Source organism: Aristolochia californica, unplaced genomic scaffold, assembly GCF_029961685.1.
Source record: "Aristolochia californica isolate CCGP_79_NKW_82.1479 unplaced genomic scaffold, dmAriCali1.0.hap1 SCAF_3, whole genome shotgun sequence".
Classification (NCBI taxonomy): Eukaryota; Viridiplantae; Streptophyta; class Magnoliopsida; order Piperales; family Aristolochiaceae; genus Aristolochia; species Aristolochia californica.
In genome coordinates, this window is record NW_027181992.1 from 3,569,155 (window position 1) to 3,591,116 (window position 21,962).

Sequence of the window (21,962 nt, forward strand, 5' to 3'; positions counted from 1 at the left end):
GGGAAGGGAGTTAGCGGGCGCCGACGAAGACCTGTCGTCAGGGATGACTATGATGGAAACAGAGGCGAAGGCGGGGAGGAAGAAATTGGAGAAAGAAATCAAACTGACAGTGACAGAGGTGACCGGCAAGCAACTGCGACAGCAGTGGACTGGAGGGGCTCGACGGTGACGAGGGGAGGAAGAATCCCCCCCCCCCCCCATCTCGCTCCTGCTCACGGTCCCGGTCCCAGTCCCGACTCCAAGCCTGTTAAAGAGTTGACTCGCGAACTTTCAAACCGAACCATGGTTAGGTCGAGCTCGGCTCGTTAACACAAACGAGCCTCCAGGTAAATCGAGCCACTCGCTAACCGGCTCGGTTCGGTGCCACCCTTACTGCAAAGCCTGCTGAGACCGGTAGATCATGCGGTGCAATTACCCATTGAATTCCATTCCAGAATCTCTAATAAATCGACCCACTCTCCCCGTGATCCATACAGATCCTTTTGTCATCTTGGTTAACGAAATTCTTCGTCTTAAATGCAAAACAACATCAAAGTTATTCACTAGTGTTGTAGCTTCATCATCCGATTTAGAATCGCTCAGTCGGTTTTTCTCTGTCCTCCATAGGTAAAATTGAACCCACTATGGTACAGTTGTCATTGACGCAAGATTTCAACTTAAAAGGCAACTTCAACTCCACCCACCTGTTTGATTTTTCATCAAACTCCCAAAACCGATCGATTTTCTGCTTGAATTTGGGCCTTTCCTCCATGTCAGGCTGGCACCATGAAAACCCAAAGATCGAACAAGACAGTAGCATCTGGGCGATCACTGAGATGACGCAAATGAAGAAATTAAAATAGCAGCGATCCATAAGCAATTATTAGTTGCTCATACTAACCCAGAAAACCATGACGTCCATAACAACGAAACGAAAAACTAAAAAAAAGGAGAATCTCTCTGCAACTACTCCACAAAACTTGGAGCTCTCAGACAAGATTGCTCCACTTAACGTTTTAGAGTGAACCCAGATGGGCCACAAAAAAAGGTAAGAAAACTCTCTACCAACTTTTATGAGCAAGGATGAGATGGGACCAATGGCGATACGAGCAGAGATGGAGCACTGCTATTTAATAACTGCAACATCATTCTGCAAAATCTCGTTCAAAAAACGGACTTCGGCAAAGCGTATTTTCACTAGGAAATTTCACGTCTTTTCCCACTTTTTCAGCTTTCATTTCATTGATTTTCACAATCTTTGCCTTACCACCCAAGCAAAACAACTCTGCCAAATGTTAATACCAATCCAAGCCGGCCGACCCAATTAAGAGAAAAAAAAACCCTTCGGAGCTTGAAAAATCTCTTAGATGATATAAGCCCCTGAAATTCGATGCTCACTATGGTTAAATGTTAAAACCCAAATATTCAAAATGTCACCTAGAGCAGGTAATGGTATAGATACTAGACTGTACAGGTACATTTCTTTTTTATTTATAGTCATTATGGCTGATATATCTTGACAAGAGTATTAGTTGCAGCTACTTGAATCAATCCTAAATTGATTTTTGCGTTTCTACTTCATATTTTAATTCTTCTTCCAAACTCTAATTAACATGACCAGTCTCCGCCTTGCACACATTTTCTCTCCAACCTAAACCTCCTTCCCATTAAGTGCACAACGTAAGTGAAATGTATTTCACCTACGGTGAGGAAAGTGGGCCGAAACGCATTAGTGCACACCGTAAGTGACGTGGGAAAGTGAAATACAGTTGTATTTCACTTTCCCCCTTTTCAGGCATAAAATGATGATAAGTGAAATCAAAGGGGTCGAACTCTGATTTCACTTACCATCGCTCAAATACATCTCGTTGTCGAGGAGGAACCTCTGTCGAAAGAGGGTTTTGGAGAAAAAAAATTTCTCCCTCGCTCGCCGCAACCTTCGGCAATTTCAATCGCCCTACGACCTTGTCTTCGGCGCTCCTCTCGCCGTCCCCAACTCCGACGACCTTCGGCGACATCTCTCCCCTCTCTCTGCAACCTCTCCAACTCCTTCCTCGCTCACGACCATCGGCGATTTCAATCTCCCCCTCTGCAACCTCTCCCCGGTACTTGATTCTCTTCCTCTCGCCGTCCCCAGCAACGACTACTGTCGCCGAACCAGTCTCCCCTCTCTGCAACCTCTCCGGCTCGATTCGAGGTATTTATGAAGTTATTTTCAGTATTGTTCACCAGCCTACTATCATGTCTTACTAGTACATTTTTTTCCTTCACTTTTGATTGATGATACTACACATAATTCTTCTTAAGCATGCATATTTGTGTTCTCTATGTGACAGAGAGATGGACAACTACTCACATGTTATGACTCTTATGAGCCCAATTTGACTAAGGGGGTGGATTCCCCCTTCCATCTTTTCTTCTGCCCCTCTCAATTTTTTTTTTTAAGAACAATTTATTTTTTATTCATTGTCTACTTGTTATGAGTTTTAGATGGCTGGAAGGAGGAAAGGTAAAGACAGTATGGATAACACTACAAAGAGGTCATACGATACATGAACGTCTTGCGAAGACTGTAAAATGCTTGATTTACTCATTGAGCAAGTCATTTTGGGTAACAAATTACCCAATGGAGTTTGGAAACACGAAGTTTTCAACGATTGTGTCAGTATGTTCAATTTGGACGCAGCAAACCAAAAAATAGTTGAATAGTTGAAAAACTGCGTGAGGACTTGGAAAAGAATGTATATGGTTGTGAGTACATACCTAAACACTAGCGACTTTGGGTGGGATCCAACAACCCAGAAAGTCACACTGCTAGTAAGACAGTGTGGCAAGACTACATAAAGGTTTGTAAATGTAACATAGAATGTTATATTTCTTGCTTTATTAATCATGCTTTTTAGTATTTTAAACGATAACTTTTCATGTAGACGCATAGAGAAGTCGACAAATATAGGTGGGAAGGTTGTCCGCTCCATGAAAAATTGGCTATTGTGGTTGGAAACACTATGGTCGTGGGGAAAGCGAGTAACACAAGCATAGAGTCAGATGATAACCTTTCGAATTTTGTAGAAGGGATAATGATTGATGACATTGATGAAGATGATGTAATCAAGGAGACCCCTGCACCCAACATTACAGAGTCTCCAAGTGATGCTCCTCCGAAAAGCAAAGCACCAAGCAATGATGGGGATAAAACTTCTTCTACTCGGCGTAGAAAGAGATCTAAACCATTAGTTGAAAATGCTAACAGGATCGTTGAGGCTATTAACAATATGTCATCAACCCTTATGCAAATATTTACTCCCCCCGTAGAACCTCCATGGTTCGAAGTATTCGAGGTATTATCTAACTTGCCCAGAGAAGTCAAGTATTTTGCCATGAAGTTGCTTGACACCAAAGCTAAGAAGGATATGTTTATGAAGATAAAACAAGAAGATCAGTATGACTGGTTGATGGCTAAATTCAATGCAATGTAATAGACTTATACAAATGTTGACAGTTTTAACCTATATTTACGAGACACATATGATTTTGTATGAATGACGCTGATTATTAAATATTTCTGGTCAATAGTGAATGTGTATTATTGAACGTGTTTGAACCATGTGTTTCATTATTAAATGTTTACTATTGTAGGTACCCGTGGATAATCTACCAGATAGGGAGAAAATATGTATTTTATTGTAGCTTATACAATTGTACTTGTCCTTGTCCATTCATACTTAAATGATTGTAATAGGCAAGTACAATGTTCTTATCATTTGGGTGGTCCACAATATTTAAAGAAAGCATTAGAAATATCGCCTATTAAATTTCAAACAGTGTATAGGATGAATCAAACTATTTTTCTCAAGTTGGCTGGAATATTGAAAAGTTGAGGACTTTTATTTGATACAAGGACAATATCTGTGGAAGAACAACTTGCATATTTTTGTGTCATTGTTAGTCAACAACAATCTTACAGTGTCACCTCAGAGATGTTTGAAAGATGAAATTGGACAATTAGTAAGTATTTTAACAAGGTGTTAAATGCTATTATCATACTACAATCTGATTATATCAAGCGACCTCAAGACGTACTCATTCAAAGATCTTGAACAGTGATATCTATTATCCATATTTTAAGGTAAATATAAAGTCGTTTGATGATTAATTTTCAGTTACTATAAAAATATATATTTGTATTAATGATTTTTTTATTAGAATTGTATTGGTGCCATCGATGGTACTCATATTGAAACACATATCCCATTAGATGAACAAGCAAGATTCTGGAACAGGAAGGGTTTTCTCTCACAAAACGTAATGGCAACATGTACATTTGACATGCAATTCACATATATACTTGCTGGATGGGAGGGATCAACAACCGATTCATGTGTATTTAAGTCAGCACTAACCAGACGAGATAAACTTTATGTTCTTGAAGGTAAATATCGCTTCTCTCTATATAGTCTATTTAAATATATATTTTTTATTAGATTATAATAGATATATATTTTATTGTAGGCAAATATTATTTGGTAGATGTTGGATATGCAAATCTTCCTGGGTTCTTGGCTCCCTATCGAGGTATTCGTTATCACTTGCAAGAATTTTGGAATAATACTCATACGGATGAAAGATAATTATTTAATGAAAGACACTCATCTTTACGGAACACTATCGAGCGTATATTTGGGGCTTTAAAAGCTCATTTCAAGATATTAAAATGTGCTCCTCCTTTTGATTTTGATGTCCAGTTAAAAATTGTGATTGCTTGTTGTGTATTGCATAATTATATACGCATAGAAGATTACATGGATTTATTTAAAGATGAAGAAGATGATTCAAGTGATGATTCTGGTGGAGAACATTGTGAAGATAACAATGAAAGTGATAATAAAGACAGTGATAGTAGTGATGATGTTGAGGATGATGTGGACACTCAAAGAAGTACTCAGAGGGAGTCCGCAGTACAATCTGCAAGAGCATCATATTATCGAGATGTTTTAGCAATTCAGATGTGGCGAAATTATTGACTATTATATTTTAATGCCACTAAATATTTTTTGTGTTGTACTTTTGTATGAACAAATATATTTTTTTATATTAAAAAGGTGATTGAGTTATATTTGTATTATTGTCATTTTTATTATTACAATATTTGTGTAGTACGCTATGTAGTACGATATTTGTATAATTATTTCATATTTAAATATTACAAAATTAAAATTTGATTAAAATTTTAATAATATAAAAGTAAGCATTTGCTTAATTATTATATTTAATATATTTTATTTATTAAATAATTTTATTTTAATTTTCTGATAGTCAGATATATTAAAATATTTTATTTAATAAATAATCTATATTCACTTTACACCACACTTTCCATTGTGCACACTAACACAAACAAGTACTTTACACTGCACTTTTCATTGCGCACACTAACACAAACAAATACTTTACATTCCCGCTCACTTTCCCCAGGGAAAGTACTTTTCATTATATTTTATTTCCCTCAGCACTTACATTGTGCACTAACCCCCCCCCCCCTACCTAAGGACATTTTAGTTGAGAGATGTGATGTGTAGAACTCACTGATGAAATCCTAACACAGTATATATTCTAAAAAAGATTAGAAATCAGTAAAACCAATATAAAAGAAAAGATTAAATAATTTTAAAAAATATTAAAGTAAGGCATATGGGGTTTTCAACTGACTAAACAATGATGGACAAGGGTTTTCTTTTTTCTTTTTTCCAAACGAATCCAGTTCTGATGACATCCATTACTTAGGAGGGGTTTAGTCCACAATGAAGTAGAATGAATTCCACCCGCATTACCTAGTTCATTAAATAACTAGGTTAGTGTAGAATGAATTACGTGAAAAATGAATCACGTCACTTCATTCTCTCAGGCAAAAATCGGGGAATTTGGATTCAACCCATTTTTTCAAAGCATCCACTTGAAGCGCGCGACACGCGTTATCTCTCCCCCCCCCCCCCGCCCCGAAAGGAAAATTTTTGTCTCATTTCCCTTTCTCCTCTCCCTCTCCCTCGGCCTTCGTCTCCCGACGCGCATTGCTCCATCCTCCACCCCCCCCCCCCCCCCCCCCTCATGTCGGCCTTCCGCCCTCTCCTCTCCCTCTCGACCTCCATCGTTCGGCCTCCCGACTTTTCTTCTCTCTTGGCCTCCTCTCTTCTCCCTCTTGGCATACCATCGGAGTGCCGCCTCCATCACCGTAGTCTCCCACCGCTGAGGAAGACGATGGTTTAATTTTTCCTAAGTGAAGGAAAAATTAAACCATCGTAATAAAATAATAATTTATATTTTTTAATTATAAAATAATTATTTTTATTTTTTTAATATATTTATTTTATAATTACTATATTAAATTTGTGATTTAATAGTCATAATTAAAATATTTTTAAAATAAATATTTGATAGATTGTTTTGGTTTAATTATCCCGTTGCTATAATTAATTAAACCAATGGTTTTAAATTTTGTGACAATATATTAATAATTAATAATACATAAAATATATATTATGTTGAAGATAAATTTATTTATTTATTTATTATATTAATTTTTATTATTGTATTAAATTAGTGGTTTTTAATGTTAATACATATTTTTCGTTATTAAAAAATATTTTCATTATTTATTATATTCACTTATGTTATTTTTTATTTTTTTTATTTATTTTTAATAATTTATTCTAGTCACACTTAATTATTGTATTAATTTATAATAAACTATAATTATTAATTAATATAATATAGTTTTTCATTAATTAGGATATTAATATATTCTAATACTGTACGTTAAATCACTTATAAGTATAGCAATCATGTTTATTTTGGTTAATTATCTGTCTAGGTACATGTTATATTTAAGTATATTATAAAAGGTTACTCATTCTCTTGTTTATATCATATTTTTCATTTGAGGGCACTAACATTGGAATTTGTTTTCAAGTGCACTTGAACTCGTCTACACTGACACCCAAGGATGAGTTGAAATTGAATCAATTTATTTAAAATGAATTGAATTTTTCACTTCATTTCAAATTCATTGTAGACTAACCCCCCTAGAAAAACAATGGCGTTTCCGGTTTCCACGTCATAATGGAATCTGGTCTTGTTATCACTATTCATCTTACCTCCCAAAGCTAAGATTCTTTGCCTTCTGCAGAAATTGTGACAACGAATGATTCTTTGCTTTCTCAACAGTCGTTAATACTTTTGTGCTGTCTTCGACTTGCTTTAACTCGAATATCTTTAATTCGAGTGCTCCTCTCCTACATAACCTCGGATTTCTGCGTCTCTCTTCCGTGCCCCATATTCCTCCATCGTCCAATCCGGTACTTCCCTTTCTCAATCTCTGTTTCTCTATTTTCTCCATGGTTCAATTGTTAGAACATTCAGAAGTAGGGAAAAAACATAAAAGAATTCATTCTGAATGTTTTCATGTATCCCGTTAATTCTCTTCTGAGGTACTTCTGATTTTCCTGCATTACTCTGAATGTCAGTTTCTTAATTTATGCTTTAAGCTTGATTCTGTCTAGCTCGTTTCCGTCGTACTAATTCGTCATTTGTTTTGCTTATCCAGTTTGTGGTTCTCAGTTTTGGATTATTCAATTACTTGGATAAGCTAGCCTCACTTCTGTAAGGATCAATTGAACACTTACCATGGAGAATTTGTATTATGGCATATCATAGAAAGTCAACATTTACTTGAATCGCTGGTTCAGGAGTAATTAGGTTGTGTTGACGGTTGTTGCATATATCGTTTTACGAAAACTACTTTAGGTGATCGATTTGGGATGTTTGATTTCGTGTGTAGGGTTCTTCTGTCACCATGACAAATCTCTCTTTGGCGGAACACGATGGAGGGCATTACGACGAAGACGCCTTCTTCGACAACGTGGAAGATTCAGGGGCCATTTTGGATTGGTGGGTGACTACAGATGCTTGGCGCAGTCTTCTCACAAAGCTCAGATCTATCGACTTTGATTCCCAGTACGAAAGAGAAGGCGTATTAACTCTGATAAAAAAGATGGAGAAAGATTTGCCGGCGGATGTAAATGCACGTTTCCCCGCCAATTTCCGTGACAAGAGACTTACATTTTATAGGCTTGGGGACAACGCGAAGCAGCATATTAACCATATCCTATTGGCTGCTTCACGGAAATTTGAGAACGATGAGACTCGAAATCGAGAACGTACCCAGAAAGCTTCCGTGTCTTCGGCGGCTTCGGACAAGGATTTTGGGAGTTGTTCGAGTACCTACGCTGCAAGTTGGGTGAATCCTACGTGGTCTTTCCAGGAAGCCACAACTTCTTACTTCATGCATTTGTCCTCGTTGGACTCTGAAAAACCACAGATTTACAACAGAAGGAAGTTCGAAGATGAGTTCAGCCTGGTGTGGATGCCAGGTACAACTGAAACTGGTGCCTCCTGTGCAGCAGTCTTCTGCTAACAAAGAATAGAGCATCTTCAGTAGTGACTATCGGAGCCTTGCCGGGTTTGCCATCCCATGGGGGTCCAGAAGCCACCTGCTTTCCCTTCCTCATAGCAGTGCAATCGATCCATGATAGTTCACCATTATTCCTTTCTCTGATAAGTAGGTTGCCATCTTTGTCAACCAAAAATAAACTCCCATTATAACTTCCCAATACACCCTTCATACTAGTTGAGTGGTCATGTCTCAACCATATCCAAACATTCTCGATATAAAGATATTCAAATGTTATTGCACTGTCAGTTATTAGAAAGAATGATCTGTTTGCCTCCTTCGCTCTCAACCAGAAGTTAGTATTTATTCAGTTTCTCAGAAAATTATTTTGTTGTTGTAATGTGGGTGTCTTGAATTAAATGAAATTCATAAAAACTGAAACGAAAAACGCACCTCCCGTCGTGACGATCAATTTTTTACGATCGGAGATGTTCGTCTATCGTAAAGCTCGTCGATGGCATCCCTCTACTAGACTAGATCCAAACTTAAACTCCTCTTTTCCATCAAATAGATGAAATGTTGTAATTGCTATCAGTTACAACCGACGACGACCATCTACCCAGGAAACCACCGAGTGACTGGGTCAGTTATGGAAACTGACTTACATAAGAAAGCTGAAGGAAAGCTGCGTGAGATACCTGGGATTCGGAAGACCATTCGCCCGAGAGGAGTTTGTTTCCCCACTGCCTGAGATTATTATCAGCCAAAACGATTCTACAAGTTTATGCTTAGATATTAGATGTTTTCGTCAATCTCATTAATCCACGATCTGCTTTATAATTGAAGAGGAGAAATTCTTTGATTAATTCTCTGTCCAAGCCATCTTCAATTCAAATCTTAAATTTCATGTTATTGATCTACATTAAGCTACAGAGGGGATCGGGGAGGCTTCAACCCCTCTGTTTTCTGCTTCGGCCTCCCCTGTCTTCAAACCAGGCTCACCTCCGTCCTGGCGGGAGAGAAAGAGGAAGGTTGGTTCCACCCATCGAGTTCTAAATTGGTCCTTTTTCACTTTGTCGAGGTTAAGTCATTGCTCAAATCATAGAGAATCAGTTTCATAAATTTTCTATTAGAAATAATTTTTCTTTCATTGAATTTTTTGTGTTCGCACAGTCTCAATTTATTTTCTATAGTTTATGTTAAAATTTTAAAATATATTATTACCTCTTTTAACTTTTTGTGGCTTAAGAAAGATGAGGCGACAATTTTGATCAAATATCATCCTAATAATTGGAATTTAGCATTTGAATGTGATAGTCTTGTACATTAACTCTGCTCAAGTTCCCTCGATCTCTCTACAGTAAATGCATCATGGATGAGAACACTATCGGGAGAGGATACACAGCAAAAAGTAAGTTCGAAAAACAAAAAAAAAACGAAAACAATTTGATGAAACGACTTTAGGCTTTCTCAACAGTTCTTAATACTTTGCTGGCATCTTGCCCTTTTGACTTGCTTTAACTCGAATAACTTTAAGAAGTTTTCTTCTGTAAGAAGGAATTCGATTGCTCCTCTCCTACTTAACCTCGGATTTCTGCGTCTCTCTTCCCTGCCCCATATCCCTCCATCGTCCAATCCGGTACTTCTCTTTCTCAATCTCTGTTTCTCTATTTTCTCCATGGTTCAATTGTTAGAACATTCAGAAGCAGCGAAAAAACATAAAAGAATTCATTCTGAAAGTTTTCATGTATCCCGTTAATTCTCTTCTTGGGTACTTCTGATTTTCCTGCATTCCTCTCAATGTCAGTTTCTTGATTTATGCTTTTAGCTTGATTCTGCCTAGCTCGTTTCCCTCGTACTAATTCGTCATTCTGTTTTGCTGATCCAGTTTGTGGTTCTCAATTTTGGATTATTCAATTACTTGGACAAGCTAGCATCACTTCTGTAAGGATCAATTGAACACTTACCATGGAGAATTTTTATTATGGCATATCATAGAAAGTCAACATTGACTTGAATCGCTGGCTCAGGAGTAATTAGGTTTTGTTGACAGTTGTTGCATATATCGTTTTATGAATACTACTTTCAGCTGATCGATTTTGGATGTTTGATTTCCTGTGTAGGGTTCTTCTGTCCCCATGGGAAATATCGATTTGGCGCAAATGGATGGAGGGCATTACGACGAAGACGCCTTCTTCGACAACGTGGAAGATTCAGGGGCCATTTTGGATTGGTGGGTGACTACAGATGCTTGGCGCAGTCTTCTCACTAGTCTTAGATTTATCCACTTTGAATCCCAGTACGAAAGAGAAAACGTATCAACTCTGATTAAATACGTGGAGAAAGATTTGCCGGCGGATGTAAATGCACGTTTCCCCGCCGGTTCTGGAGGGTTGAATTCCCGTTACAACAAGAGACGTACATTTTATAGGCTTGGGGACAGCGCGAAGCAGCATATTAACCTTCTCCTATTGGCTGCTTCACTGAAATTTGGGGACGATGAGACTCGGAATCGAGCACGTACCCAGAAAGCTTCCGTGCCTTCGGAGGCTTCGGACAAGGATTTAGGGAGTTGTTCGAGTAACTGCGCTGCAAGTTGGGTGAATCCTACGAGGTCTTTCCAGGAAGCCACAGCTTCTTACTTCATGCATTTGTCCTCATTGGATTCTTATAAACCACAGATTTACAACAGAAGGAAGTTCGAAGATGAGTTTGGCCTGGTGTGGATGCCAGGTACAACTGAAACTGGTGCCTCTGGTGGCGACTGAATCCCATGAAACGACTTCTTCTATGAAGACGAGCTTCCAAATAAAAGAGCTTCTTCTTCTTCTTTTTTTTTATTTACATGAAAGCATATGTATTTACAGAATTCCTTCTGCTTGATTTCTTTTTTTCTTACAACATTTACTTACATTCATCTGCACTATATTTTCCTTCAAATACTTGGACCCGTGAGAGAAAATTCAACATGATATGATGCCAAAGCCGTCCAGTAATTTTCCACACAGAGACTGGTTGGAGTGCCAATTGTACGTGACCACACCCATTGCAGATCTTCTGTTCTTCGCAATTCAGCTAACTGTTATCAAGCAAAAGCATGTTTGAACTTAAAAGAGTTATTTCTGTATCAATAGTAGCATCTAATATATTATTGGTAACAGAAAAAAAAAGAGAAGAAAAGAGGAAATTTTAAGTTCTCATATGTGTAACTAATATGTGTATCTCACAACATTATTCATATGCATATGGTTTTTTTTTTTTTTTTTTTTTTTGCTGAGTAGGCTGAAGCAAGTCAAAGGTACCTTTGTGAGAAGAAAAAGTGACAGTGAGTTGGACCCAAACAAGCCATGCAAAGCACAATCAGGAGAGGGTAACAAAGAAATTTCTTCTGTCAATGTTTCACTGCGGATATGTTTCTTCCATGATGGTTTTGAGCTTTTGTCAAATTCATAAAGATCTCCGCTAGAACTGCACTATAACATTTTTCTTAGCCCATGCTCGATCATTTGCATATTCACAGGTACAGATATCACAGTTTAAAAATGCAAAAAATTTATAGTAATAACAGCACGGAAAATGATCCATTTTTATCCTCAACTTCATCAGTAAGACAACTTTAAAGTTAGTATCTGCTTCAGAAAACTTTCCATATGTAAAAAGAATTGAATTGCCATAAGCATCTATTTCTCAAAATTTAACCTGCTTCCATGGAACAGTAGAAAGCTTACCTCACGGTAAACACAGCATCTTGTCTAAAATTGGCTGCATCTGCTATAGCTGCAACATCTCCACCTGGTGGTCGGCCATGTCTTGCCCACCTGTGCAAGATCAAGTTGAATGCAGACATTCTCCATGAATCAGAGCATAGATTGGCTTACCTCGGACCCTGAGTTTGACATAGCTCTCACAATAGTCCATTTACTGTGGTGAAGTAGGCTTTCCTGATAGTAATAGCAAATTCCCAAATTCCTGTTAATGGATTCATTCATGATCTCATGTACAGAAATATCTCATGGGAAAAGTAAAAAGAGGCTAAAGCTCAAACTATGACTTCATTATGCTTAGGTTTCCATTGAATTAGAAAACACTCACTTAGGGACTCTGAGATTTTGGATGGAAATCCCCCAGACTCTAAAATATAGGAAGTAATCATGAAGACGTAGAGTTGATAAAAGAAATGCTGTAAATATCATAACCTGCTCTAAGAGTACTCACTCCCCATCACGTGAAACAGAACCAGATTTGGAGTTCGAATCGGTATCAGCACCACGCATGCTAGATCCAAATATGGGCATAAAATCAGTCCAAACTGGCTGCGAATTCTCATCCAACCGAAGCTGAAGAAAAGAGGAAGAAAAGAATAAGCTGAGAGAGATCCACGAGGTTAGTGATGAGGACAGCAGATACTAAATTAACAGAACAACACGAGAATGATCTTTGGGCAAAAATTGGAAATTATCTTGTGGCGTCTAAGCCGATTACCTGGTACAAAGTCCCTGCTTCTGACAGACTAAAGATTGTCTGGTTGATGATGAAAACAGATACTGCGAAGCCTGCTGAGACTGGTAGATCATGAGGTGCAATTACCCACTGAATTCCATTCCAGAATCTCTCATAAATCGACCCACTCTCCCCCGTGATCCAAACAGATCCTTTTTGTCATCTTGGTTAACGAAATTCTTCGTCTTAAAGGCAAAACAGCATCAGAGTTGTTCACTAGTGCTGTAGCTTCATCATCCGATTTAGAATCGCTCTCAGCCGGTTTTTCTCTGTCCTCCATAGTAAAATTGAACCCACTATATGGTACAGTTGTCATTGACGCAAGATTTCAACTTCAAAGGCAATTTCAACTCCACCCAACTGTTTGATTTTTCATCAAACTGCCAAAACCGATTGGTTTCTGCTTGTATTTGGGCCATTCCTCAGGCTGGCACCATGATAACGAACTAGGAGCTCTCAGACAAGATTGCACACGAACCTTTTTATGACCAAGGATGAGATTGGACCACTGGCGATACGAGCAGAGATGGAGTGCTGCTATTTAATAACTGCAACATCATTTTGCAAAATCTCGTTCAAAGAAAGGACTTCGGCAAAGCGTATTTTCACTGAGAAATTTCACGTGTTTTCCACTTTTTCAGCTTTCATTTCATTGATTTTCACAATCTTTGCCATACCACCCAAGCAAAACAACTCTGCTAAATGTTAATACCAATCCAATCCGGCCGACCCAATTAAGAGAAAAAAAAACAAAGGGAAAGAGAACACCTTTCTTGACCTGCAACCCATCGGAGCTTGAAAAATCTCACAGATGATATGAGCCCCTGAAATTCGATGTTCACTATGGTTAAATGTTAAAACCCAAATATTCAAAATGTCACCTAGAGCAGAGCAGGTAATGGTATCTTTAAGCTTAAAGATACTAGACTGCACAGGTACATTTCTTTTTTATTTATAGTCATTATGACTGATATATCTTGACAAGAGTGTTAGTTCCTGCTACTTGAATCAATCCTAAATTGATTTTTGCGTTTCTACTGCAAAAAAATCTAAGATTCTTTGCCTTCTGAAGAAATTGTGCCAGCGAATGATTCTTTACTGCTGCTAATTAAAGAAAAAAACGAAGAAGAAGAAGAAGATAAAAAGACACTCGTATTTGCGATGTGAGTGGGTGGCCTACTTGCAACTCAGACTCTCGGAAATGATAATTCGTCTTACAGCAACAAAGTAACAGTGATCAGTAGAACCACAGAAATGATTTTAGAAGAGAAAGATTTGTGGGGATAGATGGTTGGATATTGTGTTTTTTATCAGAAAAATGATTACAACTCATATTATGAGAAATGTGAGATTGGTTGATTGATTCCACGACCTTGACATAAACAGACCAAACTCCCTTTGGAACAAAGATAACCTCTCGTTTCATCAGGATCATGAAACCCAATACAAAAAATTAAAAAGGCTGCTTCATTTCATATTACATTTTATACAAGGTGAAAGACCCCATTGTCCCTGTTGAAGAGGTCAAAATGTTAATCAATTTTAAAAAAGTAAATCAAACTACAAACTCTATTAATTAGATCGACAGTATCATTTGTTAAGTTGTGGAGTCTAATTAACGCCTTACACTGAGTTGGTCGTGAATCGACCTGCGCGGTCAGGTCGCGGTGGGGGCGCCCCCCTCCCAGGGATGTAGGGGACCTGTCCTCACCCGATCCACGATATATTAACTGTTATTTCATTTAGGACAGTTTGGGAATTTCATTCTTGTAATACGATTACTTTAATTTTTTCTTTATAATTTAGGGGCGCCGCTATTAGGGTTTTATCATCTTATACCGAGGAGCATCTCGAGTTACACCCCAAGAGGTTAAAGAGAAACACCTGTAAGTGTGCGATTTCTCTTTGTAAAGTATTTCATCTTCATAGTGGATTACTATAGCGGCGAAAAACAGGACGTAGTCTCACCTCGAAGCCAACCTGTATAAATTTTATTATGTTTTTTCTTTTCTTCCGCTTTTATTATTATTGCTCTTGTTACTTTAGAATTAAGGCGTCTAATTCCTAACATCATTAATCAATGAAAAAAATTCAAAAATTATACTCACATCACATGGACATTGTTTTTCTTATAGCCCTATTTTTTTCATCATATACATCAAATAAGTTAATTCACCTAAATTGACAGGATATTTTTCTAATACTTGTTTCTAGTAATGAAAAAAAGAAACATGAACATAATTGTTATAGCCCAATTTTTAGGTTAACTGTCAAATTTTGAATTGAATAATTTAAAACTTGACTTATTCTTATTTTACATTTATTTTTATGAAATACTTTCTTGATTGATATTTACATGTATCTATCTATCTACGTACAGCCAAACGTGTTTCTTTGTGTAGCTCACACATTGTGTAAATGCTAGAATGTTATACATGTAACAATCAGAATACAATTGAAGCTATACATGAAACGGCACGTCAACTGAAGAGAAAAGAATAATAGCTAGTACTATCTAGTGGTAAAACGTAGTTTCTCCATCCAAGACTTTGTGAAGGACAACATTTGGTCCAAAATGGAATACTTGTTGCCAAAGAACCGTACACGAACTGATTTCCTTGATCCATCCCTGACGAATTCCAGGTCCCTGGAGAACCCATTGTCAACAGATTCAGGGTCATCAAGTAGAGGCAGTGCAACTGAACCTTCCGTCTCCAGGTTCCTGATCCACCCACGCAGTAAAAAATTCACAACCTGTTGGAAGAGGATGATTAAATGCTCCGTTTATAGTAGGAAAATGATTATATGAAACTCAGTACAAAGAGAAATGATCAGTGAACCACTTCATGGCCAAGTGAGTCCAGAATTTATTCACTCTTCAGGGCAACTTGTCATGATTCAGCTGACTCAACCTGTTCTGATACCATGTGAAGTTGGGTCCAAATCCTATCCCAAAATGACTAGCCAACTTAGCAACTAATAAACTCAACATCTTCTACTCACTAATCCATGTGAGATTATTCCTTAACAGTAAGTTGGGTCAAGGGTCGGACTCATCTTTTCTATTTCTTGCAAACGTCAAGTCTAGCTTCTGGACTGGGGAAAATTGACCTGGCCTAGATTTCAATTGGACCAAATCCAGGTCCGAATACTTTTCAGGGTTGTTATCTGACCAAAATCAGAAAGACTTTGAAGTATTTTGTCATGACAAACCTCTTAACCTAAACAAGTGAACTGAAATAAAGGATCAATAATTTTACCTCAGGAACCTCATCATGGGGGCAATGACCTGCAGGGCTGATTTCATAATATCCAGCTTCGGGTACCTGCTGTTTGACCTTTTGGCCCCAGAAGGGCTTTACCCAAGGGTCTTCTTTCCCGTATATGAGACAAATTGGTATATTTTCCATTTGACACCTATCAATGCTCATTGTTTAATAAGCTATTTACAAATTGTTTAATAACCTTTTTCTGCTCCCAGCACTATAACACATGAATAAGATACAAATACTCAAAAAATAAAGAAACACGATTACCTTGACAAAGCTTCCTCAAAGGATAACTCTCCTTTTGGTGCAAACATGATTGAGGCAAATGATGCAGCTGCTGCGGGATGCTGTGCTGTGTCAAGTATCCGCAGAAAGACTTTGTCAACTTTTGTCGAATGATCAGCATACACTTGTTTCAGTATCTCATGTATACTTTTTGGATCGCTAATTTTCTGCCAGCTGCATTGGCAACAATACCTCATTCTTAGGAACCACGTTGAAGGTAAAATAATAAACGGTACAGCGATTTAAACAACTTTCTCCGGACACAGAGCAATGGCATAGATGAAAGTAAACTAATAAGATCTGGTGGAGCTTGTGGTTTAATTCAATACAATGCACAAAACCTTATCTACCCTTGACATATGAACAACAAAACCTGTCCTTAACGGGATCTTTGCAATATTTCTGGATCTGTTTCCTTTTCATTTTTTTTCTTTAGGGCAATGGCAACATGAAATTCTTTAAAAGGAGAAGAAAATAATGGAGTCTCCGCCAATAAAGATATTGCCATTGGACCCATTATTTAATAAGTTATCAGCCAAATGGTTGGCTTCACAGAGGATATGGGACCATGAAATCATGATCCTGGAAGAACTGTTTCAAAGAACCCACAGAGCACAAAAAAGAAAACCATCTTTTAAAGAGTAAACAGAGTCAACCCAGATAGACAGAATTTGCTGCAAAGAAAAAAGGATGAATATAAGACGACGTAAGAGACTCACACAGCTTCTACAAGCTTCTTCACACGAGAAGGCAGAGGGAATGTTCCAGCCCACGGGAAAATTTTGGCCAGTCTTGGGGACCTAGTGGGATTAGGGAGGAACCCCCAAAACGGTGTTGCATTGAGAAGTGTCACACCTCTCACAAGTTGTGGGTTACATGCTGCAAAGTACAGAGCCACGTATCCTCCAAGAGAGTTCCCAACAATATAAACTGGTTCACCAATAACCTGTGATAGTGTCAAGTCTTCATCAGATATGCAAGTCCAACTAACTATATATACATAATCAAAACCATTTTAACTATTCAAGGCACAAGACAACATGCATAATCTTCATTTAGAAATGATTTCAAATTCAACTTCCATGTCATTCTCCTAGTTTCCATTTATAGATGAAACTTTCTTTCAAATTTCTGTTATGGCTTTGACATTTCAGAATATGCAGATTTCTGAGAACAACCAGGACCAGGTTACAAAATACTTTTCTGAGATACATCTAGCCACTTCAAAAAAAATTAATTAGCCGACAGACCATTTATAATTTCTATATATAGCCCAAATTTTCAAGAAATATATTTCTCTAAATCCAATTTCACTTTTTCTAAATTGTAGGCCAAAGCTTGATCCCTCCCAATTTCTTTTCCCATGCTAAGAGAGGAAAAAACTGACTTACTTTTTTTCTACTGACTCACCTTCTTGAAAAAATAATAAACTAAGACCATGGGCATCCTCCAACGTCTTCAAGATTTGGCCTACTCTCCTCATTCATTCCTATTCATTCTTTACATTTGAAAATTTTCATTTTTCACCTATCTAGACGTCAGAAAGAAATTTTTCCCATAAATTTTCAGATGATCTAGCGACAGTCAGCCTCAAATAAAAGTAGAAATAAGTGTTAAACAGAATCAGTAACAACAACACAGAGAATTCATTATCAAGTTTTGTTTTTTTCTCTGCTTATCTAAGGATAGATTAGACATTTCTCCATGGTACCTTGTGCAACCTAAACTGCTAGAAAATTAGGATATCACAAGTATTGAATTCAATATTAAGTTTTGATTTTTTCCCTGCTTATCTAAGGATAGATTAGACACTTCTCCATGGTACCTTGTGCAACCTAAACTGCTAGAAAATTATGATGTCAAAAGTATTTGCAGCTTTTTTATAGCAAGCACAATAGAATATATTTGAGGATTCTAACTGGAAAGACTATTCAAGAATTTACACAAACATGTAAGACAGTACAAGAGACAACATCATCTTCTCATCCTCTGCAGATGATGAAGTTCCAGGTGATGTGTGGATTGGGACTTTGGATCAATGGCAACATGGAGGGTTTCTAGTGTGAGATTTTGGGTTCAAGTCTCACCGAGGTAAGGGTTGAACATTCAGAAAAGAAAAAGAACCAGGCAATGCTGATTCTAAAAAAGACAAACCTTATGGTGCCAGCTGCCACATTGGTAACCATTATACTTTTAAATGGTATTGTTTAAGAATCTATCTTAGATCAGATGCGGTAGTGTTTTTCTTGGGGAGGCCATGCTATTACCAAAATGGCGGTCAAAGGTGTCTGCGGATCCACATATATAAGGTTGTCGTTTCCCCTTCTGAATGTTGACACATGCACTGCTCATGCTAACAAACTCCTTTTTCAGATGGTGTGCAACTACCTCAATTGATCTAGAACGAGAATAAGTCAGCCCAAACTAAAAATTGGATGCACCAAATTCCGGCATTTACAATGTCATGGAGCTTTGCTGTCTCTTCAATTCAAATAGGCAAACTTCATGAGACGATCATATGTCACTTTTAAAAGTTAGAAGAACTCTTCAAGTGATGATGGAATTATAAAAAGGTATGCTAGGGATAATGATCAAACCATAACAAAATAAAGGTCATGAGACAGTAGAAAAAAAGAAAAAAAGCAGCACATATTTCTCATGAGATTTACCCAAAAATAAGTCATAAAACAAAATATTTTACACTTTCACGACATGCAAAGCTAATTAAAAAATATAAACCTAGACAAAGTTGAAAAAGTACCTGCTCAATGAAATACCGAACCTGATCCCTCCAGAGATCAATCGAGTAGACCAGCTCAGCAGCCCAAGGTACAGTTTCTTGACCAAAGCCCCACACAGAATCCTTCTCTTCTGACACATTTGCTGATTTAGGCAAAGGAGCAGGGTCTTCCGAAGGTAATGACATTCCTTGACCAAGGAAATCCAGAGCCCAAACTCTAAATTCCCGGCCCAGATCCTTCAGTTGTTTTTCATAGTGAAATGAACCAACCCCAAAACCAGGAAGAAAAACAACTGCTGGCGCATTTACATTTTCCATCCCAGATTTCTCATAGTGAACAGTAAAGTTTGGCTTCCATTCCCAGAAACAACTAGAAATAGGGGACCCACGGTTGCTCTCAGATTCATCTGGCAAAGCGGGAATTCGAACCCTAGTAACAATATCCTCCCGGTCGGAGACATCTCTTAGATCCTCTATTTCATCAGCTACGTAATAGTTACAATTTTCACTCGAACTATAGGATTTGACACCATCTGGAAATCCTTTGAGAAGACCCAACAAGCTGGATCCTTCTCGTTGATCAATATTCTGAATTTCGGAACTACCTAACTGCCCCTGACTGGAAACTCCCACTGATCTACATCCATAGCTGACGTCAGCAGAAAGAAAATGGGTTTTCTTTGGTGCGAAAAGCTTCGATTGGTTCAAATTCAAACCCCTCTCTACATGCTTCCAGTTTGAAGTATCAAGAAGACAACACGGCGAAGACGTACGGCAAATGGAAAGCAGTTCCATTTCTCAGAAGCGCTTATCTCGATTGAGCAAAAATAAAATCATTTGGGCAGAAACGCAGACACACTGAGAGCTCACAATTTACTGAAAAATAACAACTGGTAATCGAATACAAGCAGCATCAAGACTTACGCGACTGGAAGGAACAATTAACACGAAACCTTTATCGAGCTTCCGAAACGACAACTTGAAGCTTGTTCAGAACAAATTAATCACGAGAGCTCAGCTCTTTCTATTCCCGAATTAATACCTTCGTCAAAAACACCAGTAGAAGGCTTAGCTTGACCAACTCAAGACGTAATCAAACGATGATCACAAAACAAAATCCAAGGGAAGACGCAACAGCTCCACTATTTGGAAGAGTATAACAGAAAAGCAACGAAATTCTAAAGACGGTTAGCAAATCGAACCACCACAATAAACGAGATTTTTCCCAAAATTCAACGGGTCCTTTTGTCTTTCAGCTTTCTTAAAAGAAGAAAATGCGGAATTTTATTTCTCCGACTCCGACACCGACACGGAAAGCAGCGAAAAATCTAAAACACGTGACAGGGGATGGGGTGAAACTAAGCCCTTGCTAAAGGTAGCCCACACGATTATGTAATGGGCGACCAAGATTTTCGCCAATGTATTTCTTTCTACAGAAAAAAAAACAAAAAGAGGAATACGTCGTAATAAAGTTGGAAGGTTTTCTACGCAAAGTTTCTATCTCGGAGGCGTGTCACAGCAGCAACGAACAAGGCCTTCACTTTCGAATTAGTAACTTGTAAAGTATATTTAATTAAAATATAACACTTAAACATTAGATTAGGTAAAATAAACATTATTACTATACGAATAACTAATTTAATGTATAACTAAAATATATTAATATATTAATTAATTTAATTATATGTTATATTAGTTCAAGATTAATGTTTATTGTACATTAATATAATAATTACGTGAGTCAATTAACTGTGTACATAATTAATCATAAAAAATAAATAAATAACATTAAAAATAACATAAACGAATATAATATATTTATTTAATTATTTATTTATTGATAATATATGGTGTTCTTTAACATAAAAGAGTCATGATTAAACAGGAAAAATCTATCAAATATTAACTTTAACACACTATATATTTTTACATATTATTAATTAAAAATATATGTAATAAATTTAAAACCATAGCTTTTATTAATTATAAAAATGAGTTAATTGAACCAAGTGCTTTGGTTAACAATCTTTTTATTACCACTATTAAAACACTAATACAATAGAGTAAATACAAAATAAATATGATTAATAAATAAATAAGTATTATATTAATAAAGTAAGATGGATTTTTTACATGGTATTAATTAATAATATATTTTGATAAAATTAAAAAATAATTAATTAATCAAATACACATTTTAATTATATTTTATTTACCAGAGACTTAAATATGAAGTTTAATATAGTAATAAAATTTAACAAAATCGGAATGGGGGAAATCGAAAAGTATTTTGGGGGAAAAGAGAATAGCGAGAGAGAGAAGGGAGTGGGAGGCTGCAAGGGAGAAGAGAATAAAGGGAGGCCGAGAGGGATAAGAGAGAGGGAGAAGCGAGAGAGAAAAACGAAAAGCAAGTCCGAGAGAAGAGAGGGAGGCACGGAGACGAGAGAGGGGATGCGGGAGAGAGGGCAAGTCCGAGAGAAGACCGAGAGACGGAGGCCAGAGAAGAGAGGTAGTAGAGACGGAGGCCGGAGAGGAGAGTCCAAGAGAAGAGAGGGAGCAGGGCGTCGGGGGCGTAGGGAGACGAGAGAGGGGGTGCGGGAGAGAGGGAGAAAAAAAGAAAATGAAAAGAGAGAGAGAGGGGGGTGCGAGGAGAGAGAGGGAAACAAAAAAAACGTCGGGGGTTCGAACCCCCGCGTTCTCTTCATCCAAGATGAATGGCAAAAATGACCGAAAACCACTTTCC

The 21,962-nt window shown here is 37.5% G+C and overlaps 3 protein-coding genes across 3 annotated transcripts; 2 read left to right on the plus strand and 1 right to left on the minus strand.

Moving 5' to 3' along the window:
* The first annotated feature begins 7,313 nt into the window (after positions 1-7,313).
* On the plus strand, positions 7,314-8,761 carry LOC137959712 (uncharacterized). The gene is made up of 2 exons (XM_068807046.1): positions 7,314-7,331; positions 7,814-8,761. The coding sequence occupies exon 2, from the start codon at positions 7,829-7,831 to the stop codon at positions 8,447-8,449; it is 621 nt and encodes a 206-aa protein (XP_068663147.1). The 5' UTR covers positions 7,314-7,331; positions 7,814-7,828; the 3' UTR covers positions 8,450-8,761.
* Positions 8,762-10,017: 1,256 nt separating this feature from the next.
* LOC137959713 (uncharacterized) lies at positions 10,018-11,428 on the plus strand. Its single transcript, XM_068807047.1, has 3 exons — positions 10,018-10,064; positions 10,314-10,369; positions 10,549-11,428. Exon 3 carries the CDS (start codon positions 10,564-10,566, stop codon positions 11,191-11,193), a length of 630 nt encoding a protein of 209 aa, XP_068663148.1. The 5' UTR covers positions 10,018-10,064; positions 10,314-10,369; positions 10,549-10,563; the 3' UTR covers positions 11,194-11,428.
* A 3,923-nt stretch (positions 11,429-15,351) lies between these two features.
* Positions 15,352-20,411, minus strand: LOC137959872 (pheophytinase, chloroplastic). The gene is made up of 5 exons (XM_068807276.1): positions 19,241-20,411; positions 17,199-17,425; positions 16,462-16,653; positions 16,186-16,342; positions 15,352-15,679 (listed from the first exon to the last, which is right to left on the minus strand). Exons 1-5 carry the CDS (start codon positions 20,012-20,014, stop codon positions 15,437-15,439), a joined length of 1,593 nt encoding a protein of 530 aa, XP_068663377.1. The 5' UTR covers positions 20,015-20,411; the 3' UTR covers positions 15,352-15,436.
* Positions 20,412-21,962: the final 1,551 nt, after the last annotated feature.